At 40.6% G+C, this 22,569-nt stretch overlaps 1 protein-coding gene across 1 annotated transcript in view; it reads left to right on the top strand.

Moving 5' to 3' along the window:
• Positions 1-22,339, top strand: part of TIA1 (TIA1 cytotoxic granule associated RNA binding protein) — a 45,004-nt gene extending 22,665 nt beyond the window's left edge. The window contains exons 3-13 of the mRNA XM_040345870.1: positions 1,041-1,139; positions 2,334-2,388; positions 2,732-2,764; positions 6,211-6,298; positions 7,184-7,259; positions 9,609-9,717; positions 10,840-10,935; positions 11,019-11,103; positions 13,186-13,309; positions 15,359-15,504; positions 21,187-22,339. Coding sequence (XP_040201804.1) covers positions 1,041-1,139; positions 2,334-2,388; positions 2,732-2,764; positions 6,211-6,298; positions 7,184-7,259; positions 9,609-9,717; positions 10,840-10,935; positions 11,019-11,103; positions 13,186-13,309; positions 15,359-15,504; positions 21,187-21,331 — 1,056 coding nt within the window. The 3' untranslated portion in view covers positions 21,332-22,339. The remainder of the gene's footprint in view (positions 1-1,040; positions 1,140-2,333; positions 2,389-2,731; positions 2,765-6,210; positions 6,299-7,183; positions 7,260-9,608; positions 9,718-10,839; positions 10,936-11,018; positions 11,104-13,185; positions 13,310-15,358; positions 15,505-21,186) is intronic.
• Positions 22,340-22,569: the final 230 nt, after the last annotated feature.

Raw genomic sequence — 22,569 nt, 5'->3', positions numbered from 1 at the left:
ATCCACACAGGGGCGTTTCGGGTAATATATAGAAATAGTAGTAAAAACTTAATTTTAACTACATTTTTTTTCCCCCAATCAACAAAAGGGGTATATTTCTCCAGGCATTTAAGCTTAATAAGGGGGGGTCTCCTTAAGGTGGATGAAAAATCAGACACTTGGTGATACTGAGACCCAAGTATTTAACTTATGATACTCAGCATTGGTGTGGAACATTGGATGAGCTAAGTATGTTTTTTACTGAGAGGGAGAACTGCAGACTTGTGCCTGTTCACTCGTAAGCCTGTAAAAGAGGCCGTATGGTCTAGGATAGCCAAGGCAAACTCTATGGAAACCTCAGGGTTTTGCAGGAACAGCAACGCATCATCCGCACAAAGGGCAGTTCGTTCTTCAAGGCTGCCCACCCAGATACCGCTGAGGTACGTAATGCAAGCGCAATGAGCTTCACCATGAGGGCAAACGGCCCAGGAGGCAATGAGCAACCCTGCCTGATGCCCCAGCTCACGGGAAAGTGATTTTCTCTCTGTTTTAATAATGGCCACCTCTGAGCGCTCATACAGTAACATCCTTTAGAGCCTCCTCAAATTTCATGGGGACCAGAACCCCACCCATATACACCCAGTCCACTGAATACAATGCTTTTTCAAGGTCCAAAAAGTACTGATTGTTAGGGTGGTCTAAGTGCAATTCAGTATAAGTGAAAACACTTTGCAAATTGAGGTTGGGACCTATTATTGGGCAGCCTCTCCCAATTTTCTAAACAAGTTACAGCATGCTAAAATGATTTTGGGCCTATAGACTGTAATTAGGCCTGCCAGAACAAGAGTGGATTATCATGTTTTGAAAGGCCATTCATACCTTTTGTTTGTTAAACTGTCCAGTGTTTTCAATGTGCAGATGGATAGTAGTAGAATTATTAATTCCTTAGTCAATAGGTATCTTTTCATTGGTCAATTAAGATGCTTGATGTTGTCTTGTGTAACAGTTTTTGTGACTTTTTAATTTATTCAACGTGTACCTTTTTTTTTGTTTTTGAGCAGACCGCTGGAAATGACCCCTACTGCTTTGTGGAGTTTTATGAACACCGCCATGCCGCTGCATCCTTGGCTGCTATGAATGGGCGAAAGATAATGGGCAAGGTATGTATTTTTCAAATTAAGAGTGGCATTTCATTCCCGTAGGGGGTTTTGCACTACAAGTTCACTTGGAAGTGCAGTCGCTGTAGATCTGAGGGGGACATGCAAGGAAAATAAACAGTATTTTTGTTTGCACATGATTGGATAAAAACAGCAGAGCTTCCCCCTCATTTGCCTTTAGTAAATCAACCCCATTATGTCCCCCCAAAAAAATCACTGTATTGGATGTTTCGTAAGGTGGCTAAAATGAAGCTCCATTTACTTAGAGAAAACAGTGTTTTAGTGATTTTAGCATGTTTAAAGTATAATTTAAAGGCATTTTTTTTAAATGGCTAGTGAAGAGGAATTATGACAGTCTGTGTCCCCCAATAGGGAGATTCACGCTCTCTATTTGTCCTTTCTTTTACCATTATCACTGACGGTAAAAGAAAATCACACATTTTCAGTCATCGCCAGAACAGGAATGGAGGAAAAATCTTCCAGTGGTGACACTAGTTCTGGTGAAAAGCAGGTATTTCTCTCGGTTCGAACTGTTTTTTTCCTCGTTTCCTGTTTTGGCTATGGCCCACGTAGTGAAGAAAATTCTCCCTAATCCGAAGGCAAAAAACGTCAGGAGTTATAACCTTCCCTCGATGTATCAAAAAAGAAAAGTTTTGCTTTTAGTTCTACTTTTATTAGCAGTTTCACACATTTTTCTATTCTGTCGGTGCAAATACCAGTCACTTTTCCTACCGAAAGTGGTAATTGCTATGGTCTGCTTGCTATAACATGAACAATCTCTGTTTTTATATTAGAAAAAGGCATGTGTAGGCAGCAGTACATAGTAGTATCTGATTTGTTCAAGGAGCCCCTAAACGCAAAGCATCAATTTCATGATGTTAGTCAGGTTTTTGGGCTGCGTTGGATCTAACCCTGCTATTGGCCATTGAGGATGCCCTTAAATTTCATTGTTGGTTCCAGTAGTAAGGTGCTGGAGGAGATGACCCAAACTGCTGAAGTTGGTATTGGCATTATAGAGCACAAACAGCAGGTCAAGGACACTTTAATGCAAGTAGCTTCATTTTTTTTTTTTAATCGCTTTTATCAGTACAGTAGATGTTTTCTTCTAAAAAGCTGCTTCTCAGACTTGCAAGACTTGTAGAACTCATCAAGGTTTGTGTACCAATGGTGTTTGTTGTATTTCTTTTGGATTTACAGGAAGTAAAGGTTAACTGGGCCACCACTCCTAGCAGCCAAAAGAAAGATGCGAACAGTAAGTTTACCACACATTGTACTAGTTAATCGTTAACTTGTAATGTATAAATGCATTTTACATTAAAACCACTATACACATTTTGACAGTTTTTAGATTGGTGTTTCTCATCCTGTGATTATCATACATACCTCAAGCAGTGTCAATCTGCCTTTTTTAACTACTTCCTTTCCACGTTGGTCAATCTAAGTAGATGTTAAACAATACCCTATTTTTTTTAGATTGTGGGGTGAGATGTTAATACTTTGATAAAGAAAAGATGGTTGAGAAACACTGCCTTAGATAACTTGTATTATTGTGTTTGTGCTAATATTTTAAGAACAAATCTAATCTTTGTCATCAGGTAGTTCCGTTGTCAACACACTGCGTTCTCAAGGTAATTGTGTCTTTTTATGGATAAAAATTAAATCTCTCACGGGTGACCAGCGACAGTCAGGCTGTTCCTATCCACTCCTTTTCTTCTGCCATTACCCTCTCAAGCTACCCTTTTCTGTTTACCTTGGCAGTCTTGAGGTCATTGAGTATAACCAGTGAACCTAGCCATTCCTTAAACCATAGCTTTACCTTCTGTATCCCATAATAACATTGGTGTCGCTGGACATACCACTTCTATGGAGGTGGTTCTGCTACAAAACGCAGTTGTGGAGCTACATTTAGATGTTTAGCTATCACAAGACAAGTAGAAAAGCAAAGAATGCTTTGAGTTCTAGATTTACAATTGCTCATAACATTCTACAAGGAGCTAAACTAAAACCTGTATTTTTTTATTTTCACTAAATGCCTTCTTCAAGGAGACCGCTCATGTACCAAAATTACATTTTTATCTTTTTTTATTATTGGACAGTTTTTTTTCTTTTGGTGCCATTTTAATTACCACTGGATTTTTTTTTGCTAAATAAACAAATTTAGAAAAACTCATTCTTTTCTGTTTATAAAATTTTGCAAATAATTATTCTTCATAAATTTAGACTAAGGCCTCTTTCACACGGGACACATCCGTGATGATCCGCCCCGTGAACCTCCGCTTTCTCAGCCGGAATCGCTCCGCTGAAGACGGATGAAAAAGAAGAACATACGGTCCGCCCGTGTGAAAGAGCCCTAAAATGTATTCTGCTACATTTGTTTGGTAATAACCAAAATCAGTGTGTATTCTGTAGGAAATCCAGACAATGGTGATATATATATATATATATATATCTATCTCTATCTAACCAGAACAGTACGGTGTGACAATAGTGGCATTGAACACGTACTACTCTGGGAAGGTGACCAGGGTTTTTTTTTTTTGATTGCTTATAACAATGATGATCACTGTTTATAAGCAACCCTTTTTTTACTGCCATCCATTCATCCGGTGTGTACTATTGTGAAGCTGCGATTGGCCAATGCTATCCCATGGTACAGATGTACTGTGATTGACCCTGTGTGTACCATGTGATCGCTGTGACCAATCACAAAGGTGAACACAATAGTACACACTGGTTATGAGTGAAAGACATTTATTTATGTACAACTGTCATTAGCTGTGATTGGTCACAGTGATTACATGGTACTGGCAGAAGCCCGTTACAATTATTTGTCATCCGCTGTATCCAGTGGACATAGTAAGTGACAGGTCCTGCCACAGTGCAGCCCTTAGGGCGTCCACAATGTGCGATCCTGGGAGGACGTCATATGACGTTCATCTAGGATGGGAGCTCTACTGCTCGACTATAATTTTACAGGCCGGATGGGAACTGGCTAAACATTAAATTAATGTTTGTTGACTTTAAGAAGTAAAACATTTTTATGAATTAATCTACACATCTCTTGGGTACATTTCCATGAAGATGCACTTTTATGGAGAGCCTTTCGCTTTCTGGCATATGCTGCTTTGAAATAAACTGTATAATACTTATTGTAAAATACACCACTATTCAAAAAGAGTATATGTTAGAAAAAGACTCATTGTATGCAGTACCATGATTCCTTGCTGATAATTGGGTTAAGTACCTCCTGTTTAGTTTTGCTTATCACCACTGTGGCTCCCTAACAAGGGCTGCCTGCTTCAGGAAAAATCCAAGGTTGCTGCATGTGAACCCTCCTAGACTAAGCCAGCAGTAAATATGGTGTGTATATATATATATATATATATATATATATATATATATATATATATATATATATATATATATATATATATATATATATATATATATATATAATGCCATTACTTATTAAGTGGCTGGAGCTTCACGTTAAATAACATAAGCTACTGCAGACAGACCTGTAGGTTGGAGTATAAATGACAGCAAAGATGGAACATAAAAGTAGAACAAAAGGCATGGTGGCTTATTTTTTATTTGTGTATAGTTAGGGTTGTAAGCCCCCTTATGTCTCCAATTGAGGAGATTTTCCTTCCCTTTCTGTCCCATAGCAAAAACAGGAAATTAGTGGAAAGCGAGGAAATCCTTTGTTGTCACCATAACTAGTGTCCCCATTGGAGGATTTCCCCATTTTCCCCTCTATTCCTGTTCAGGTGACACTTTAGGTGAAAGCAGTCACCAGGGTGAATAGAGGGTAAGCCCCGTTCACGTCGGTGAAATTTGTCATGTGACAGATCAAATTCGCATAACAAGTCCCACCCTATTTCTGGCTATGGAATCATTCAAATCGGTGCGACGCTGATTTTGAAAAGGTTCCTGCAATTTTTTGGGCGATTTCATATGCTACTTGACACAAGTGCATGAAGCCGCATAGATGTGGGCAACCCGCACATAAAATCGCGCTGACTGGTGGCTTTGAAATTGGTTTTAAAGCCGCATTTGGTGTGAGCTGGGGCTAAATCTTCCCTAGCAGGGACAGTAAGAGAAATGACCTTAAAGGGTCATAATCTCTCTCCACTTTTATGCAAAACTAAAAAAAAAAAGTTGCCTTTTAGTTGTACTTTAAATGAAGGAAAAAACTGGGGAATATGTGATTCTCTGTGCAAGTCCCTGTGACTGGCATAGAGTAAGAATATTGATGTGTTTGTCAAAACATATCACTTTGTTAAAGGGTGGTTTTGCTGTACTGTATGCATAGTGGTGTATGTTAGGAAAACATAAGTCTCATCTTATGTGAAACTTGGTGTATTCCAGAAAGGGAAGGCCCTCTAAATATCATCATTTTCTGTTGTATTCAACTTGAAAATCATGTCTTAATTCATATCCGTGATGAAAAAGAAAAAGGGGCAATATTTTTCATGGTGACTGATCACATTCCAAGTCTTTGCCATAGGCAATAGCCATATTCTCCTACTTGTTCTTTAAAAAGTTGATACCTAGTAAACAAAGGAAAGATCCTTGCTGATCCGAGCAGCTATTCTCCTTTAAGAAGGCATTTTATTGTATACATAGTGTAGAATATTTGTCTAAAACTCCCATAACTTTCTTTTCTTCTTTTCTTTTGTGGCAATATCTGCCCTATAATGAGCATGGCTGTGCCTATATTCTTTCTCCAGATGAATACCAATTGTGCGTGTTTACCAAAAAAAGTAGATGTTTTTTCACTTTATCGGGGGCATATTTTATGTACATAGTTCATTAAAAATATATATTTAAATAAATTCAGTGGCTGAATATAGTGACCAATGATACTATAATATACATGGGCATAGAATTGAGCAATGGGGTCTAATCTGGGGGGCTTTTAGTTTAAGATCCTGTATCTAATTGCTGCTTTTTCTTTTTCTAATAATGGAGCAATATATTGAGTTGCGTAATCTGTAATATCTGACATTTTAAAAATATGAAAATGTTGTTTTCCCCTTTCACCCTGTTCCCATCTCCTTCTCCCAACAAGATCATTTCCATGTTTTTGTTGGTGATTTGAGTCCCGAGATAACAACCGATGACATTAAAGCTGCCTTTGGACCTTTTGGAAGAATATCGTAAGTAGAAAGATAAGACGGAGCCAATCTTTTTCCTGTGTAACTTCAATGTCCTTTTTAGATTCTTGCTGCGTTCTCCAATCCTCATTCAAAATAATTTCACTATTGAATTTTTCTTTTTTTTCTTTTTTTTATTACTGTTAACTGGTTTTTAATATTTAATTTCTCAAAATTTACAGCTGGCCACAGACCAAAAAGGGGGTTAACGCATTGACCTGAGAATTCAGTTAACAGGCCACGTATGCCCTTTTTTTTAATTCCTATTTTTTTTAAATATATATTTATATCATTTTTCCTATTTTCCGTTTTTATTATTTTTATTTCCATTTAAGTAATTGAAATTGTGTTTGCAATGATCAGGAACAAATTGCATGGTTTAACTTTTTCACAGCTGGCGTGGTCTGCACCATTGTTGCAGGTCTCTTCTGCACTGAAAGAGTTTAAAATAAATGAATGGATAAAACACACAAGAAAGCCACTATTTTAAAGGTGTACAACTATTCCAAGGTTAAATGACTAAATTTTCAGTCGCTTGCTTTAGCCCATGCTTGATGTGGAAGTAGCCATGTTGTGAGTGGGATCAGCTGTAGTTTGTGTTAATGTGTTTAAGTTGTTATAATCAACAAATTTGCATGTACACCTGATTACTTGCCATTTCCCTCCACCCCTTTTGAAATAGAAGTTATTTCTTAGCTTTTTATGATGTAAGGGGACTGCTTTAAACTTTTTGATTTGCTGATGTTTTCTACTTTGGCCTTTTAAAAAGGGACAAAGGAGTGATATGGGGGGTCACAGTGTGGTCTGTTGTGATTTGCTTCCCTTATTTGTATTTGCTGTTAAGAATGCGATTCCATCGGTAAATGGGTCTTTGTTTTTTGATTGCAGAGATGCACGAGTAGTGAAGGACATGACAACTGGAAAATCAAAAGGCTATGGCTTTGTGTCTTTCTTCAACAAATGGGTATGTTTAGTTCCTGCTTGTATTAAAGTTTGCAACCTTTTACATGTTCTCTAATATCAGCATCATCTTGTGCACGTGTTTTCAGTTGCTGGGGATTTCCAACTTAAATATGTTTAATTTCTCTCTGTGAGAAGCATTTTTTTTCCAGGTATTTTTTTTTTTTTAATACCTAGAGTGTGAAAATACCTTTTTAAGACTCTTAAACAGTGGAGCGCCAGTGCCTCCCGCCCTCAGTAAAGTGGTTCATGCATTCAGGAAACAATCCTGTGGCAACCTAAAGGCCCCTTTCACACGAACGGCTGTTCTGCCGCACTTAAAAGCAGTTTATTTTCTGCTGAAATTTAAGACTCCAGGCACAGCGATCACCTGCATTTGTACAGTGCTTTTAGCCGCGGCACGATATTGAACGGGGATCCGACTTGGATCCCTGCCAATATCAAGCACTGTGTATGGTATGAATCTTGAGGGGGAACTCCACGCCAAATTTCAAATAAAAAACCTGCATGGGTTTCCCCTCCAAGAGCATACCAGGCCCTTGGGTCTGCTATGGTTTTTAAGGGGAACCCCCGTACGTTGAAAAAACGGCGTGGGGGTTCCCCCAAAATTCCGACTTCTCCCTTCTCCGCTCTTTTCCCGCTCTCCGGTTCTTTCTCCCGTCTGCCGGGCAGCACAGCTGTCTTCTTCCAGCTCTTTTACCAGAAAGCGCCTTCTTCCCTCTTCTCTTCTTCGATGTTGACTCGACGCTCCCTCCCGCTGGAATGCCGGGTGTGCGGTGCGTAACGATTTATATTGGCCTCTTATGACGTCAGTCCCAGCATGCTCCGGGTAATGACATGAGGGGCGGATATCACCCGGTGACCCCGCCCCCTTATGTCGTCACCACCCGAAGCATGATGGGGCTGTGACATCATAAGGGTCCTGTATAAATCGGTGCGAGCCGCGCACCCAGCATTACAGCGGGAGAAAGCGATGTGTCAACATCGAAGAAGAGAAGATGGAAGAAGGCGACGCAGAAGACCGGGCCCCCACTGGTAAAAGAGCTGCAAAAAGACAGTGAAGAAGGGAGATGATGACAGAAGACCCGGGCCCCCGCTTGTAAAAGAGCTTAAAAGAAGAAAGCCCCCCCCCACGAAAGAGCGGAGAAGTCGAAAGAAGACCCCCGAAGCTGACTAATAAATTACTTTAAAAACCTGTAGTGTGTTTTTTTTTTTTTTTTTTTCTTACATTTTTTTTCGTCCAGGTGAATGGCTCGCTCATCCCCCACCCCCTTTCCTGACCGGCCGCGCTGCGTGCTCGAATAAGGGTCTGGTATGGATTTTGGGGGAACCCCACGTCGGCGTATGGGTGTTGCCCTTAAAATCCATAGCAGACCCTAAGGGCCTGGTATGCTCTAGGAGAGGGAACCCATGCTGTTTTTTTATTTGAAATTTGGCGTGGAGTTCCCCCTCAAGATTCATACCAAACGCAGCTGACACAGTGCACTGCGATTACCTGCGGTTATGTACCGATAGCTGCGCCAGATCGCACCTGGACGCATTCAATTCTATTTTTTCTATCCGTAAGTAACTGCATTGTGTGAAGGGTGTCATAGGAAAGCATTGTGTGCTTCTAGCTGCGGTAAAATCAGCAGCTAAAAGCACCACTCTATCCGTGTGTGTGTGTGTGTGTGTGTGTGTTTTTTTGTATCAAGATGCCACACTGCAAACGCAAGCCAATTGTTTGCCTTATGGTTGCAGTGCTCTTTCACCTCAGTGGGTGAGTTTGATAGGCGGTGCTGCCTGTCGAATTCTGTAGGCTGAGTTAAAATTGTCGCGGCATTTGTACAGCTCTTTTCAGCTGTAATGTTAGAACTTGGGTGGGTATCCAGTGGAAAGTTAAAACTGAAGCTTAACCACCTTTTTTTTACCACCACCCCCCGCCCTCCCACGATTGCCCATGAACCCTTACTGTGAGAGTTGCTGGTAGTTTTGAAGCTACTGTGGAGGTATTGGAGCAGCACAGATTTTTCAGGGCCCTTGTGCTGATAAAAAAATCCTGATCTGTTTACCCCATGCAGAAATTGTGTTTCAGAAAGACATTTGGCTCATACACTATGTATGTGTTTTTTTGTTAACCAAGGTTCACGTAATAACCAGACCTCATCCACTATAATATATATATATATATATATATATATATATATATATATATATATATATATATAATATATACACCCCACAGCACCCTTGTTTCTCTTATTTTCTCCAGAACAGGCATAGGTGGGCATGGCACCTCTGTTCATAACTGATGTATTTTAAGAATTCTAAATAATTTGAGCAGTGTTTTAGTCTTAATGTCTTGTGTTTTCAGGATGCAGAAAGTGCTATTGCACAGATGGGAGGACAGTGGCTTGGTGGTCGCCAAATCAGGACAAACTGGGCCACGAGAAAACCTCCAGCCCCAAAAAGCACCTATGAATGTGAGTTGCATCTCAACAGCATCTAAAAAGTACAGTTGTAACTTATTTGGGTCAGGTATCTGTCATTTAAAATGTAACTTTTTTTTTTTTTTTTTTTGGGACATCAGTATTCTGATACTATTGGGTTTTTCTGGTCTCATGACTAGGGAAGCACCTAGATACATGGGACAGTACTAAATGAACTGATGGGGTAGAACTAGGTAAAGTTGTAATGATAGTTCTTCTTTATTAAAACGCAGAGTAAGAGATACAGGTTGATTTTTTATTAAACTGGAGAGTGCAAAATCTGGTGTAGCTTTGCATGGCAGCCAATCGGTGTGTAACTTCAGTTTGTTTAAGCTTGAGCCCAACAAAACTGGAAGTGATTGGTTTCTGTGCAGAGCTGCACCAGATTTTACACACTCCAGTTTTAGTACATCAATACTACAATGTCCATGGGCTTCAAGCTAAAGTTCAGTTCACTGACTCTGCCCCAATTCATGTACATCCATTTGTGAGTTTTGATTAAGGTGGTGGCATTTGTTGCACTACAAGGATCGGCTGGATGGGGGAAGATCATTTTTTATTTTTTTTTATTTTTTTTATTTTTTTTTGCTCCAGTGGGCGGGGGCCGAGATTCCCTTGCGGACATCGGCCAGGGAGGTGATGAGAGAGCCCAGGAGTCATGTGTTCGCTGGAAAACAATGATAAAACGGGTAGAAGTTGGCTCCGTTCAGCTGAACTTGCACGATTTCAAATTCGACTTCAGGGGCGATTTGATAGACCTCCGTTCAGGTTCATGCACAGATGTCTATTCAAATCGCTCCTGAAGTCTCCAAAAGTAGTACATGAACTACTTTTGGTAATTGGTGTGGCATCAATTTAGGTTTAGGACAGACTGGTGGTGTGATGACATTACCTTTTTAGTGATCAATTCAACTGTGTGTGTGTGTGTGTGTGTGTGTGTGTGTGTGTGTGTATATATATATATATATATATATATATATATATATATATATATATATATATATATATATATATATATATATATATATATATATATATATATATAAAAAATTATCTTGTATGTAATGTATTTAGATCTTTACTCTATAAGCCTTCCTAAATATTCTTTCTCTTCAGCAAATACAAAACAGTTGTCTTATGATGAGGTGGTCAACCAGTCAAGCCCCAGCAACTGCACTGTGTATTGTGGTGGTGTTACATCCGGGTTAACAGGTAAGCGTTATGCTTTTCAGAGCGGTTATATCCTGCCCTAGGGAGATGACTTTCTTTTAATTTTGTGTCTGATTTTTCTACAGAACAACTTATGCGTCAGACTTTTTCCCCATTTGGTCAAATAATGGAGGTTCGAGTTTTTCCAGATAAAGGGTACTCTTTTGTACGGTAAGTCATTAGATTGCCAAGTAAATTTACTGCACAGGGAACTTTCTTTTGTCTGTCTGTTGTCTTTTTGTAGTGTGTTCCTTTCTTTAAAATGAACCAAAACTCAGTTTTAGTTCTTAACCAAGTGTTCTGTCTAACTTTTATGTAGTCCAGTATAGCTTTTATTTAAGGCCGACACAAATAATCGATTATGAAATTAATCAATTACCGTATATTCTCGAGTATAAGCTGAGTTTTTCAGCATATTTTATTTGTGCTGAAAATGCCCCCCTCGGTTTATACTCGAATCACCTTTTTGCACCTGATCTCCCGGACTTTGGGGGCCCGGTACTGGCTAGCCGTAGGTCCCCTGGACCCCAAACTTGGCACACATGTAGCCCCCACTCTTCCTCTACAAGTGTGCAAGGTTTGTTGGCCGGGGAGCACGGATTTTATTTTATTTTTTTCCAAAGCCGGGCACCCCTTCCATAGACTCCCATGTTAAATGTCCGTCTAGACATGGGCACGGTGAGGCATGCAGATTGACACCCTAGGCTTATAGGAGCAGGAACAAAAATTGTCTCTAGACAGCCGCACTCACACAAATTGTAGCCTTTTATTAACCACTTCCTTACTGGGCACGTATACCCCTTCCTGACCAGGTGAAATTTCAGCTTCTGGCACTGCGTCGCTTTAACTGACAATTACGCGGTCGTGCGACGTGGCTCCCAAACAAAATTGGCGTCCTTTTTTCCCCACAAATAGAGCTTTCTTTTGGTGGTATTTGATCATCTCTGCGTTTTTTTTTTTTTGCGCTAAACAAAAAACAGCGACAATTTTGAAAAAAAGTCAATATTTTTTACTTGTTACTCTAATAAATAGCCCATTTAAAAAAAAAATACGTTTTTTCTCAGTTTAGGCCGATACGTATTCTTCTACATATTTTTGGTGAAAAAAAAAAAACGCAATAAGCGACTGGTTTGCGCAAAAGTTCTAGCGCTTACAAAATAGGGGACAGAATTATTAATTTTCATTATATATTTTTTTTTACTATTAATGGCGGTGATCTGCGATTATATTTTTTTTTATTTTGGGACTGCGACGTTATGGCGGACACATTTTTGGCGCCATTCACATTTATACTGCGATCAGTGCTATAAAAATGCACCGATTACTGTATAAATGTGACTGGCAGTGAAGGGGTTAACACTAGGGGGGCATGGAAGGGGTTAAATGTATTCCCGGGGGGTGACTGGGGGAGGTGACTGATGCTGTGTCCCTATGTACAAGGGACACAGATCGGTCTTCTCTCTCCCCTGACAGGACATGGATCTCTGTGTTTACACACAGAGATCCTTGTCCCTGTAACCGCCGATCGCGGGTGCCCGGCGAACATCGCGGCCACCAGGCACGCACATCGGTATCTCAGGAATGCGGCGGGCGCGCCCTCTAGTGGCCTGGAAGAGCGGAGGACGCGTATATGCGTCCTGTCAGATTTAGAACCACCCCGCGGCCGCACATATTCGTACGGCCGTCGGGAAGTGGTTAAAAGGACAGCACTACAAGTCACAGCAAAATAAAACCTGACTGCTGACACGTTTCGCACTGAAACTAGTGCTTAGTCATAGCATACCTTTGGATAGTAAAATATTTTTTTTTCTGCCAGTAAATACAATTTACAGCCCACTTCCTGTTTCTTGAATGGGGAAAAAAAGACTAGGCTTAAGAGGGCCAATGAGCGCTTCCGAGCTGGAGGTGTGCCTCTGTATGTCTGAGTAAATCCAGGAAGTGAACAGGCAGCAGCTTCAGCTGCCCACAGTTAAAATGGTTGCAGCCAGACTCGGTAGATTTTTGTAGCATATTTGGCAGAATCACAGTATATATAAAATAATATGCAAAGTGTTTAGAGGGAAGCTTCAGAGGGGGGGTTTATTGATATGATCTTGCAATTTTGGGCCTGGCAAGCATATATAACTGCTTTCCTTATTGTCTATATGATATTGACCCATGAGAACACAAAGTGGCCTTTGTGATGGCCTAAACGAATGTGGAAAAGTATAATTACTGTGAATACTATTTGACAGTGGTTATGTATCTTTACAGGTTTAATTCTCATGAAAGTGCAGCTCATGCTATAGTTAGTGTGAATGGAACTACTATTGAAGGTCATGTGGTAAAGTGCTACTGGGGCAAGGAGACTCCAGATATGCTGAATCCAGTACAACAAGTAAGTGCATTTTACATATTTTGCAGATCGTCCGTTACTAAGCCAGTAACTAAACAGAGAGAAATTAAATGGCAGTTGATGTTGTGGGTACAGATTGATGACCATAGGAATTCACTAGGAAAGTTTCTTGTAAGTGGGACATTTTACGAGTAACAAAGGGTTCCCCTTCACTACGGATGTTTTGGAGGGCTAAAGTACCTCCCAGGTGATTTTTTTTTTTTTTGCTTTTTTCATATGTCATTGCAGTATCTATAATGGCAGATATCGCTATGTTGGGTGCCACAAGTAAAACGGACCATTTCACCTTCTGAAGGTGTTCGGCCCATTTACACAGGTTCAGACAAAACCTTTTTGGCTTTGGCTAGAGTAGCAAACAGTTAGAACCTCTGTCAGGTTTCCACTGCTTTAATGGTTATCAGTGACCACGCAGAAAGTGAATGGAAGATCCCCAACAGTAATGTGGACAAAAGTTCTAACCATTTCTCACACTGCTAAAAAATCATTTGTAGAGAGAAATTTAAATTCCTGTCCCTGGAAGTGAGGGCATCCTGTATTTCTCACCATTTCGTTGGTTTCCTTTCACTTTCGCTCTTGGTAAACAAGACCAAACAGAGGGTGAATATCCCTAAAGGCGGGGGACAAAAAAAACAAATTGACTTTAGTTACATTATAAAATTTTTAAAGAGGTTGTAAAGGTAAAAAAAAGTTTTTCATAGCTTCCTTTACCTTAGTGCAGTCCTCCTTCACTTACCTCATCCTTCGATTTTTGCTTTTAAATGTCCTTATTTCTTCTGAGAAATCCTCACTTCCTGTTCTTCTGTCTGTTACTCCACACAGTAATGCAAGGCTTTTTCCCTGGTGTGGAGTGTTGTGCGCGCCCCCTCCCTTGGACAACAGAGTCAGGACGCCCACTAACGCACAGCTCCTTTCTCTATCTGCAACGTAGAGAGAGTCCTGACTCTCCGGTAGTCCAAGGGAGGGGTCGAGCACGACACTCCACACCAGGGAGAGCCTCGCATTACTGTGTGGAGTAACGGACAGAAGAACCGGTAGTGAGGATTTCTTAGAAGAAATAAGGACATTTAAAAGCAAAATCAAAGGATGAGGTAAGTGAAGGAGGACTGCACTAAGGTAAAGGAAGCTATTTGGGGATTTTTTTTTTTTTACCTTTACAACCCCTTTAAAGTGGAGTTCCAGCATGGGTGAGAAAAAAAAATACAAGTCATGAGCTACAAGCTGTTGCCTTTTAATATAAGGACACTTATCTGTCCAGGGAGCCCGTGATGTCGGCCCCATCCATCGGCTCCGGGTGCATGCGCCGACATCCTTACTAAGAGAAACAGAAAGTGAAGCCTTGCAGCTTTGCAGTCTGTTTCCTACTGCGCATGCGCGAGTAGCACAGCGCTTTCTGAATGGTCCCGTCTTCTGGGACACACGCGGGTCCCAGGAGGCGACGAGAGGAAGGAGGGCACGAGAAAAACCAAGGAAGTGGGGTAGGAATTGCGTATGTTTTCAAAGAAGTTTTGCCTGGAACTCCACTTTATTATTCAAAGTCACTTTCAGATCAAGTAAGATCAACTTTTTTTGTGGATGCGGTCCTATGAGTAGTTGGGTTTGAAAGATGTCTATTCCTAAATCTGAGGACACTATTTAATATAGTTTTCCTTAAAGCGGAAGTAAACCCATCTATTTGATAGTTTAAAAAAACAGTTAACATTCCCGGCATGCCGGAAATGCTAGCTGTCACATTTGCTGTGCTCTCAACCAAACTGTCAAACCATCCAATGGCTGGTTTCATAACTGATCACATGTGCAGCATCGTGGCAGTTGCAGTTTAAACAGAGGCCAAGATGGCAGCTTCCTTGGCTGAAAACAATAGGAGGGTTTACTTCCACTTTAAATTTAAAGTTTAGGATGTTAGTGTTTTTACTCCTACATATAAAGCAAGTGAGTGTTTTTGCTTTGTGCCTTCATTATTTGACCATTTATTTTGACTATTTTCACAGTCCCTTTTTTTTTTTTTTTTTAATTTTTTTCTCTTTCCCTCAGCAAAGCCAAATTAGCTTTCCGCCAACATATGGACAATGGGGACAGTGGTATGGAGGAGCTCAGCAAATAGGCCAGTATATGCCCAATGGTTGGCAGGTGCCTGCGTATGGAGTGTACGGTCAAGCTTGGAATCAACAGGGCTTTAGGTAAGAATTTTATGTATATCACTGTTCATTACAATCACCACCTAGGTGCACAAAAGTGACCAAAACCAGAGTCCGTAACTTTATTCCATTTTATAACTGAAAAAAGTTGAGACTAAACTCAATTTACAGTCCAAGGTGGTGTTTATCAGCATTTTTGAAGTATTTCCCACTTTAAATGCTCCTCCAATGTGGATCACCTATTCTTGAATACGCCTCCATGTGGAAAATGTATCGCTTGCTAAATCTCTGCTGATGTGATGAATTTACGTTTATCATGTAAAAGTATTTCCTTGGTATAGGAACCACTGGTTGCGGACCTGTGGTCTAAGCAAAGGCTATTCAGGCTACAAAGCATAATTAAAGTATTATAATTTCCTAGTAAGATACCAGTGGTATCTGTTCGCAAGGTGATTAATAAAAGTTCTCTGCTGTAAATTTTTATAGTGTTATAAAAAATTTTTTTTAAATACTAACCAGACCAAGGATATGTACTAAAAAAGCATTAGCATCAGGAGGGCTTGTCACAGCTATTCAAAGAATGTAAGATTTGAAAGACAGCATAAGTGAAGAACTCAATGATCATTTCTTAAAGTTTTAATTGTTTTATGCACTTGTAAGTTGCCAGCCCCTTTAGTAAGAGTATTTAAATAAAATTACAGCTTGAATCATTCATTTCTGGATGCCCAGGCTTTGCATTTCACATAGGCTTTCACTATCGCATACAAAACATGCTTGTTTTCATAATTTGTAGGCATGAGGACCTTTCTATACAGTGGGGCAAAATAATTATTTGATCCCCCTACAGTTTTTGTGAGTGTTGCCCACTTGCCAAGAAATGAAGGGTCTATCGTTTTGATCATAGGTGTATTTTAACCCTTTCATGCCTATGCCTATGTATGACATTTGGTGTTTACAAGTTAAAATCCATATTTTTGGCTAGAAAATTACTTAGAACCCCCAAACATTATATATATATTTTTAGCAGAGAATCTAGAGAATAAAATGGCGATTGTTGCAATATTTTATGTCATACGGTATTTGTGCGGCGGTGTTTTAAACACAACTTTTTGGGAAAAATTTACTTTCATGAATTTTAAAAAAATGAAAAAGTTAAATTAGCCCAATTTTTTTGCATAATGTGAAAGATGATGTTATGCCGAGTAAATAGATACCAAGCATGACACGCTTTATAATTGCACGCACTCGTGGAATGGCGACAAACTACGGTAACTAAAAATCTCCATAGGCGACGCTTTAAACTTTTTTTACGGTTACCAGGTTAGAGTTACAGAGTAGGCCTAGTGCTATAATTATTGCTCTCGCTCTTACGATCGCGGCGATACCTCACATGTGTTATTTGAACACCGTTTTCATATGCGGGCGCGACTTCCGTATGCGCTTTCTTTGCTGCGCAAGCTCGCGGGGAGGGGGGCGCTTTAAAAAATTTTTTTTTGTTTTCTTATTTATTTATTTTTTTCTAATATTATTAAATTTTTTTTTATTTTTTTTTACATTTTTGATCACTTTTATTGCTGTCACAAGGAATGTAAACATCCCTTGTGACAGCAATAGGTGGTGACAGGTACTCTTTATGGAGGGATCGCGGGTCTAAACGACCTCCGAGCCCTCCTTTGCACTTCAAAGTATTTAGATCGCCGAAAACGGCGATTCTGAATACTGTGTACTTTTTTAAATCCAGCGCCATTGGCATCTGAGAAACCCGGAAGTGACGTCATGACGCCGCTTCCGTGGTTTCAATGCGGACACTGAATCAAAGCCGTTTACGGCTTTGTTTCAGAGCGCGCCGAGACGCTGGAGGCGCCGGATCGTGGATCGGGAGGCCCGGTCAGAGTGGCGAGAGGCGGCGGGAGGGGGGGGATGTCCCCTCCCGCTCCTCCGGCATAACAACCGAGCGGCTTTTAGCCGCATCGGTTGTTATGTTTGGAAAGCCGATCGCCCGCTCTAAACAACGGTACCGGGATGATGCCTGCGGCTGCAGGCATCATCCCGGTATATCCCCTGAAAGCCGAGGACGCATATATGCGTTCCGTCGGCGTGAAAGGGATGATGGAGACAGAATATCAACCAAAAATCCAGAAAAAAACACCTAAAACAAATGCTATAAATTAAGTTGCTGTTCAGTGAGTAAAATAAGATTTGATCCTCAAGCACAAACATAACTTAGTACTTGGAGGATAAACCCTTGATGGTAAGCACATAGGTAAGACGTTGTAGTTGGTGACCAGGTTTGCACACCTCTCAGGAGGGATTTTGGTCCACTCTTCTTTACAGATCTTTTCTAAATCCGTAAGGTTTCTAGGCTGTCTCTTGGCAATTTGAAGTTTCAGCTCCCTCCATAAACTTTCTATAGGATAAAGGTCTGGAGACTGACTAGGCCACCCAATTACCTTAACCACTTAAGCCCCGGACCATTTTGCAGCTAAATGCCCAGGCCAGGTTTTGCGATTCGGCACTGCGTTGCTTTAACAGACAATTGCGCGGTCGTGCGACGTGGCTCCCAAACAAATTTGGCGTCCTTTTTTCCCCACAAATAGAGCTTTCTTTTGGTGGTATTTGATCACCTCTGCGTTTTTTTTTTTTTTTTTTTTTTTGCGCTATAAACAAAAATAGAGCGACAATTTTTAAAAAAATTCAATATTTTTTACTTTTTGCTATAATAAATATCCCCCAAAAACATATAAAACATTTTTTTTTCCTCAGTTTAGGCCGATACGTATTCTTCTTCTTCCTATTTTTGGTAAAAAAATTGCAATAAGCGTTTATCGATTGGTATTGGTTTGCGCAAAATTTATAGCGTTTACAAAATAGGGGATAGTTTTATTGCATTTTATTTTTTTACTACTATTGGCGGCGATCAGCGATTTTTTTCGTGACTGCGACATTATGGCGGACACTTCGGACAATTTTGACACATTTTTGGGACCATTGTCATTTTCACAGCAAAAAATGCATTTAAATTGCATTGTTTATTGTGAAAATGACAGTTGCAGTTTGGGAGTTAACCACAGAGGGCGCTGTAGGAGTTAGTGTTCACTTTGTGTGTGTTTACAACTGTAGGGGGGTGTGGCTGTAGGACTGACGTCATCGATCGAGTCTTCCTTATATAAGGGATCACTCGATCGATACGCCACCACAGTGAAGCACGGGGAAGCCGTGTTTACATACGGCTCTCCCCGTTCTTCAGTTCCGGGGAGCGATCGCTGCCCGAGGGAATCCGCACGCAGCGGAGGGGGTCCCGATCGAACCCCCCACCCGCTAGAAGGCAGGGACGTATATATACGCCCATCTGCCTGTCCGTGCCATTTTGCGGACGTATATAGTCGTGCGGCGGGCGTTAAGGGGTTAATGTGCTTCTTCGAGACACTCCTTTTCTTGCCTTGGCGGTATGTTTTGGGTTCGTCATGCTGGACAATAAGGTTCACTCATGAGCAGGTTGGGAACATGCAGGCAAAACACGCTGCTTTTTAGCAGAAGTGCAGGGGTGCAATTTGTTCTTAATGGCACCCCCACTTATCTGGAAAACACGACCATGCGGTTCCACGTGCCTGCATTTATCGGAGGTACAACAGCCCTTTTCAAATTTGTGTAAAAGTATACTTGTCTTTATTCTCTAGGCTCCTTGGCTAAAGTAAAACTCCCCACCCCGTATGCAAATCCATTTTTACCTTTTTTAGGCCGGGTTCACAGCATGGGGTTCGGTGCATCCCTGTTCATCGGTTCAGGTCCGAATTCTTGCCTTAATTCGCACCTGAATTCTGTAATCTGGACTGCGGTCGCCCTGAACCTGTGTGACCCAGGTCTATTGACAGCTGGTCACACTCTCCTGTCATGCGAATTGGATGCAATGAAATCCGCATCCAGTTCTCATATATGTGAGCCCAGCCTTATGCTTCAGTCCTCTGCTCTCTTCCCTCTCCCGGCAAAAAAAATTACAGCAGGCCTGCATACTTGCTTCTCGCATCAGTGATTAGCTTTTTGTGGCCAAAACATGAGGGGCCGGAGAGATCCAGCCATGGTGTTCAGGTAATTTTATTACTTTTTTTTGGAGACAATGAGCGAGTGCTGGTTTCATTTTAACAGATTAACTAAACGGTACTTTTGTTCGAAAGTGCTTCACAAGCATCCATGTACACTGCTAGCCCTTACTGAACCCCCTGGTACATATGCTGGGTTTGTACTGGTGGACCTGTAACACATTTCCGTGCACCTTAGTACCAGGGTTGAGAGCTGCCACATACCCTCCCTTCCACAGGTGGTGCTCTCAGAAGGTGGCATTGATTAGGTGCTTAGCTAATAGCTTTTTTTTAAACTAAACGACCGCAACATACAGGGATATACAATGTAATACTGACATATCACACGCATAGGTTTGACTTGTGTCTTTTTTTTTTTTTTTTTCAACCTCACCTACTATGTAACGATGTAAAGGAAACCTGGGTGAAACCAAGGCTGCCGAATCACTTTTTTTAAATGTCATTTGCCTGGCTGGCTCTGGCTTCAATGCAATCTGATTCAGCAAGTTCAGGTTCTCGCTACACTTGTGGCAAATTAAGTATTTGGAAACCTACTGAAGCCCTGCAATCGGACAACTGGCATATTCTGTTTGGTACAGCAGTGGCTAACCCTATATCTCCTGCTTGCTCGTGAAGGGTAACTCATGTTCAAACCTGAAATCTGGGCACAAAAATTATTTAAATATATTCCAGAATAGCCACAAAATGTATAAACCCATCTTATCTACCAAATTCCTTTGCAAACCCAGTTATCACCTTGTAAAAGTAATCGTATCATCACTGTGGTACACTTGGGCTGTGCAGAAAGCAGAACTGGAAGGACCCAAAAGTTACACCCTCTTCGTGCTGCCTGCAAAAAACTACAGGGTTGGTTGTTTAGAGACAAGGCAAATCCTCTTGCACAAGGATACAGATAAGTAGTGACTGGTCTTAATGCAAACTGTTCCTGCACAGCTTCATACTGGATTGCATGGGTCTGAAAAAATAAATAAAAAAACACACCAAGATCCAAGTAAGAATAATACATGCCTCTCGTATAGAAACGGCAGCGGAAAGCCATTGACTCTCATTGCTGTCAGTCTCAGCCAGTGAGGAGAGAGAGGGGCAGTGCCCTGGTCTGTGTGTCTTATGGACACACAGAGCAGGCATGCACAAGTGCCTCATAGCAAGCGGTTTGCTGTGGGGGCACTTGGATAAGAGGAGGAGCCAGGAGCACCGACGGGTGACCGTAGAAGAGGAATATCGGTGCTGCTCTGTGTAAAACCATTACACAGAGCAGGTAAGTATGACTTTATTTTTCTTTTTTAAACTACCTTGAGCCCTAGTTCACAACGAATGCAGCTTTGAAATCGTGCTACTTGAGCATGATTTCAAAGCCGCAGGTCAGTGCGATTTCATGCACAGATGTCAGTGCAAGTCTCACAAAATCGCCAAAAATGGTGCAGGAACCTTTTTTGAATTGGTGAAATTTGGCGTTGCACCGATTTGAACAGTACAATTTTGAACTGTCAAATTGCATGACAAGACATGTGTGAACGGGGGGGCCTAATATCACTTTAATTTCTGTACAATATGGAAAGTAGTTTTACAGCAGCTAAACAGATTCCATAAACCTCTTTCCCCCCCCCTTTTTTTTTTCTTTTTGCAGTCAAACACCATCATCTGCAGCAGCGGCAGCAGCAGCGGCAGCATGGGTGGGACCAAATTATGGTGTTCAACCTCAACCTGGACAGAATGGAACTCTGATCACAAACCAAACAGGCTATCGTATGGCTGGATACCAAACGCAATGAGAGGAAGGACTCCCAACACACACCAGCTGTCTGTTGCTGGCCCATTTGTTTACTTTGATACCATTCTATAATCATGTCCGTGCAGATGTCAGATACAGTATATTTATTAAAATACAACAAAAAGTAACCATTTTTTTAATCATGACATGTTCACCAACTTGGTTAAAAACAAACTACAAAAATAACTAGAGATGCTGGATGTTTGCCAATTTTTGCCTTCCTTTTCTTTTTTTTCTTTTTTTTTTTTTTTTCCATTTTATTTTTTATATTATATGTAACTGTTACTTAACCTGGTCTCTCTTGAAGAGGGCAGCCAAGCCTTGTCAGATCATCTTTGGCAGAAAAAGGGTTAAGTTCATTTGAAAATAATAAAAAACAATGCAGGGATCACTGCCATTTTGGGCAGAAAATTGCACAAAAATGTCTATTTTTTTTTTTTTTTTTCCTTTTCTTTCACTGAAGTAGCGTGCAGTTTTAGATTGCATTCCTAGTATGAATTGAGATGTATTATAAAGTTTAATTGTACAATATTTGTGAAGTTGTGTTTTGTGAAGGTTAGTTTTTGTTTCCTTCCTTGAAACCTTCAATGTGGAAAATAATTTTCCTATTCAGATTGTACGCACTGTTTAAAATTCTTTATGGCCCATTTTGTTGGTTTACATAAATTTTGTATCTAGACCATTTTAATTATTTTTTTTTTCGCCTTAAATTTGACCTTTGGAGGGCTGAAGACTATCACTGTCGGCTCCCCTTCAATGAACAAAGGGTTGAAGTTTTTCATCTTATAAACTAATGTGACATGATCTGAGCCTGTACATGAGAACCTGTTTGATTTTTTTTCCCTCTCCTATGAGAAGGTGCCTAGGAAAAAAGAATCCCCACTGGATTTGTTTCTCAAGGATTTTTATCTTCTGTGATCAAAACAGTTATGTGGAAACAGGAATGAGAACTGCTATATTCCTGTGTAACTAAATGATTTAGAAATGTGATAAATTCTTAATGAACTAGCCTGTTGTGTTTTTGTTTCTGGTTTAAACTGCTGTAAAAATGTGCAAAGCATGCTCAATATTTAATAATTAAAGGGACTGACCACCATGTGCACCAACATTGGACTGAGGTGAATGTCACGATAAGCCAAGAAATGCAAAGCAGTGGTGTGAAGGGGGATAGAGCCGACCAACCAGGGCCCTTTCTGTTGGCAATGGAACTGAAGCATGCATTTCTTATATTGGTGGAAA

This window comes from Rana temporaria, chromosome 3, assembly GCF_905171775.1.
Source record: "Rana temporaria chromosome 3, aRanTem1.1, whole genome shotgun sequence".
NCBI lineage: Eukaryota > Metazoa > Chordata > Amphibia > Anura > Ranidae > Rana > Rana temporaria.
Note: the sequence above shows the minus strand (reverse complement) of the source record. Positions and strands in the feature narration are given on the sequence as shown.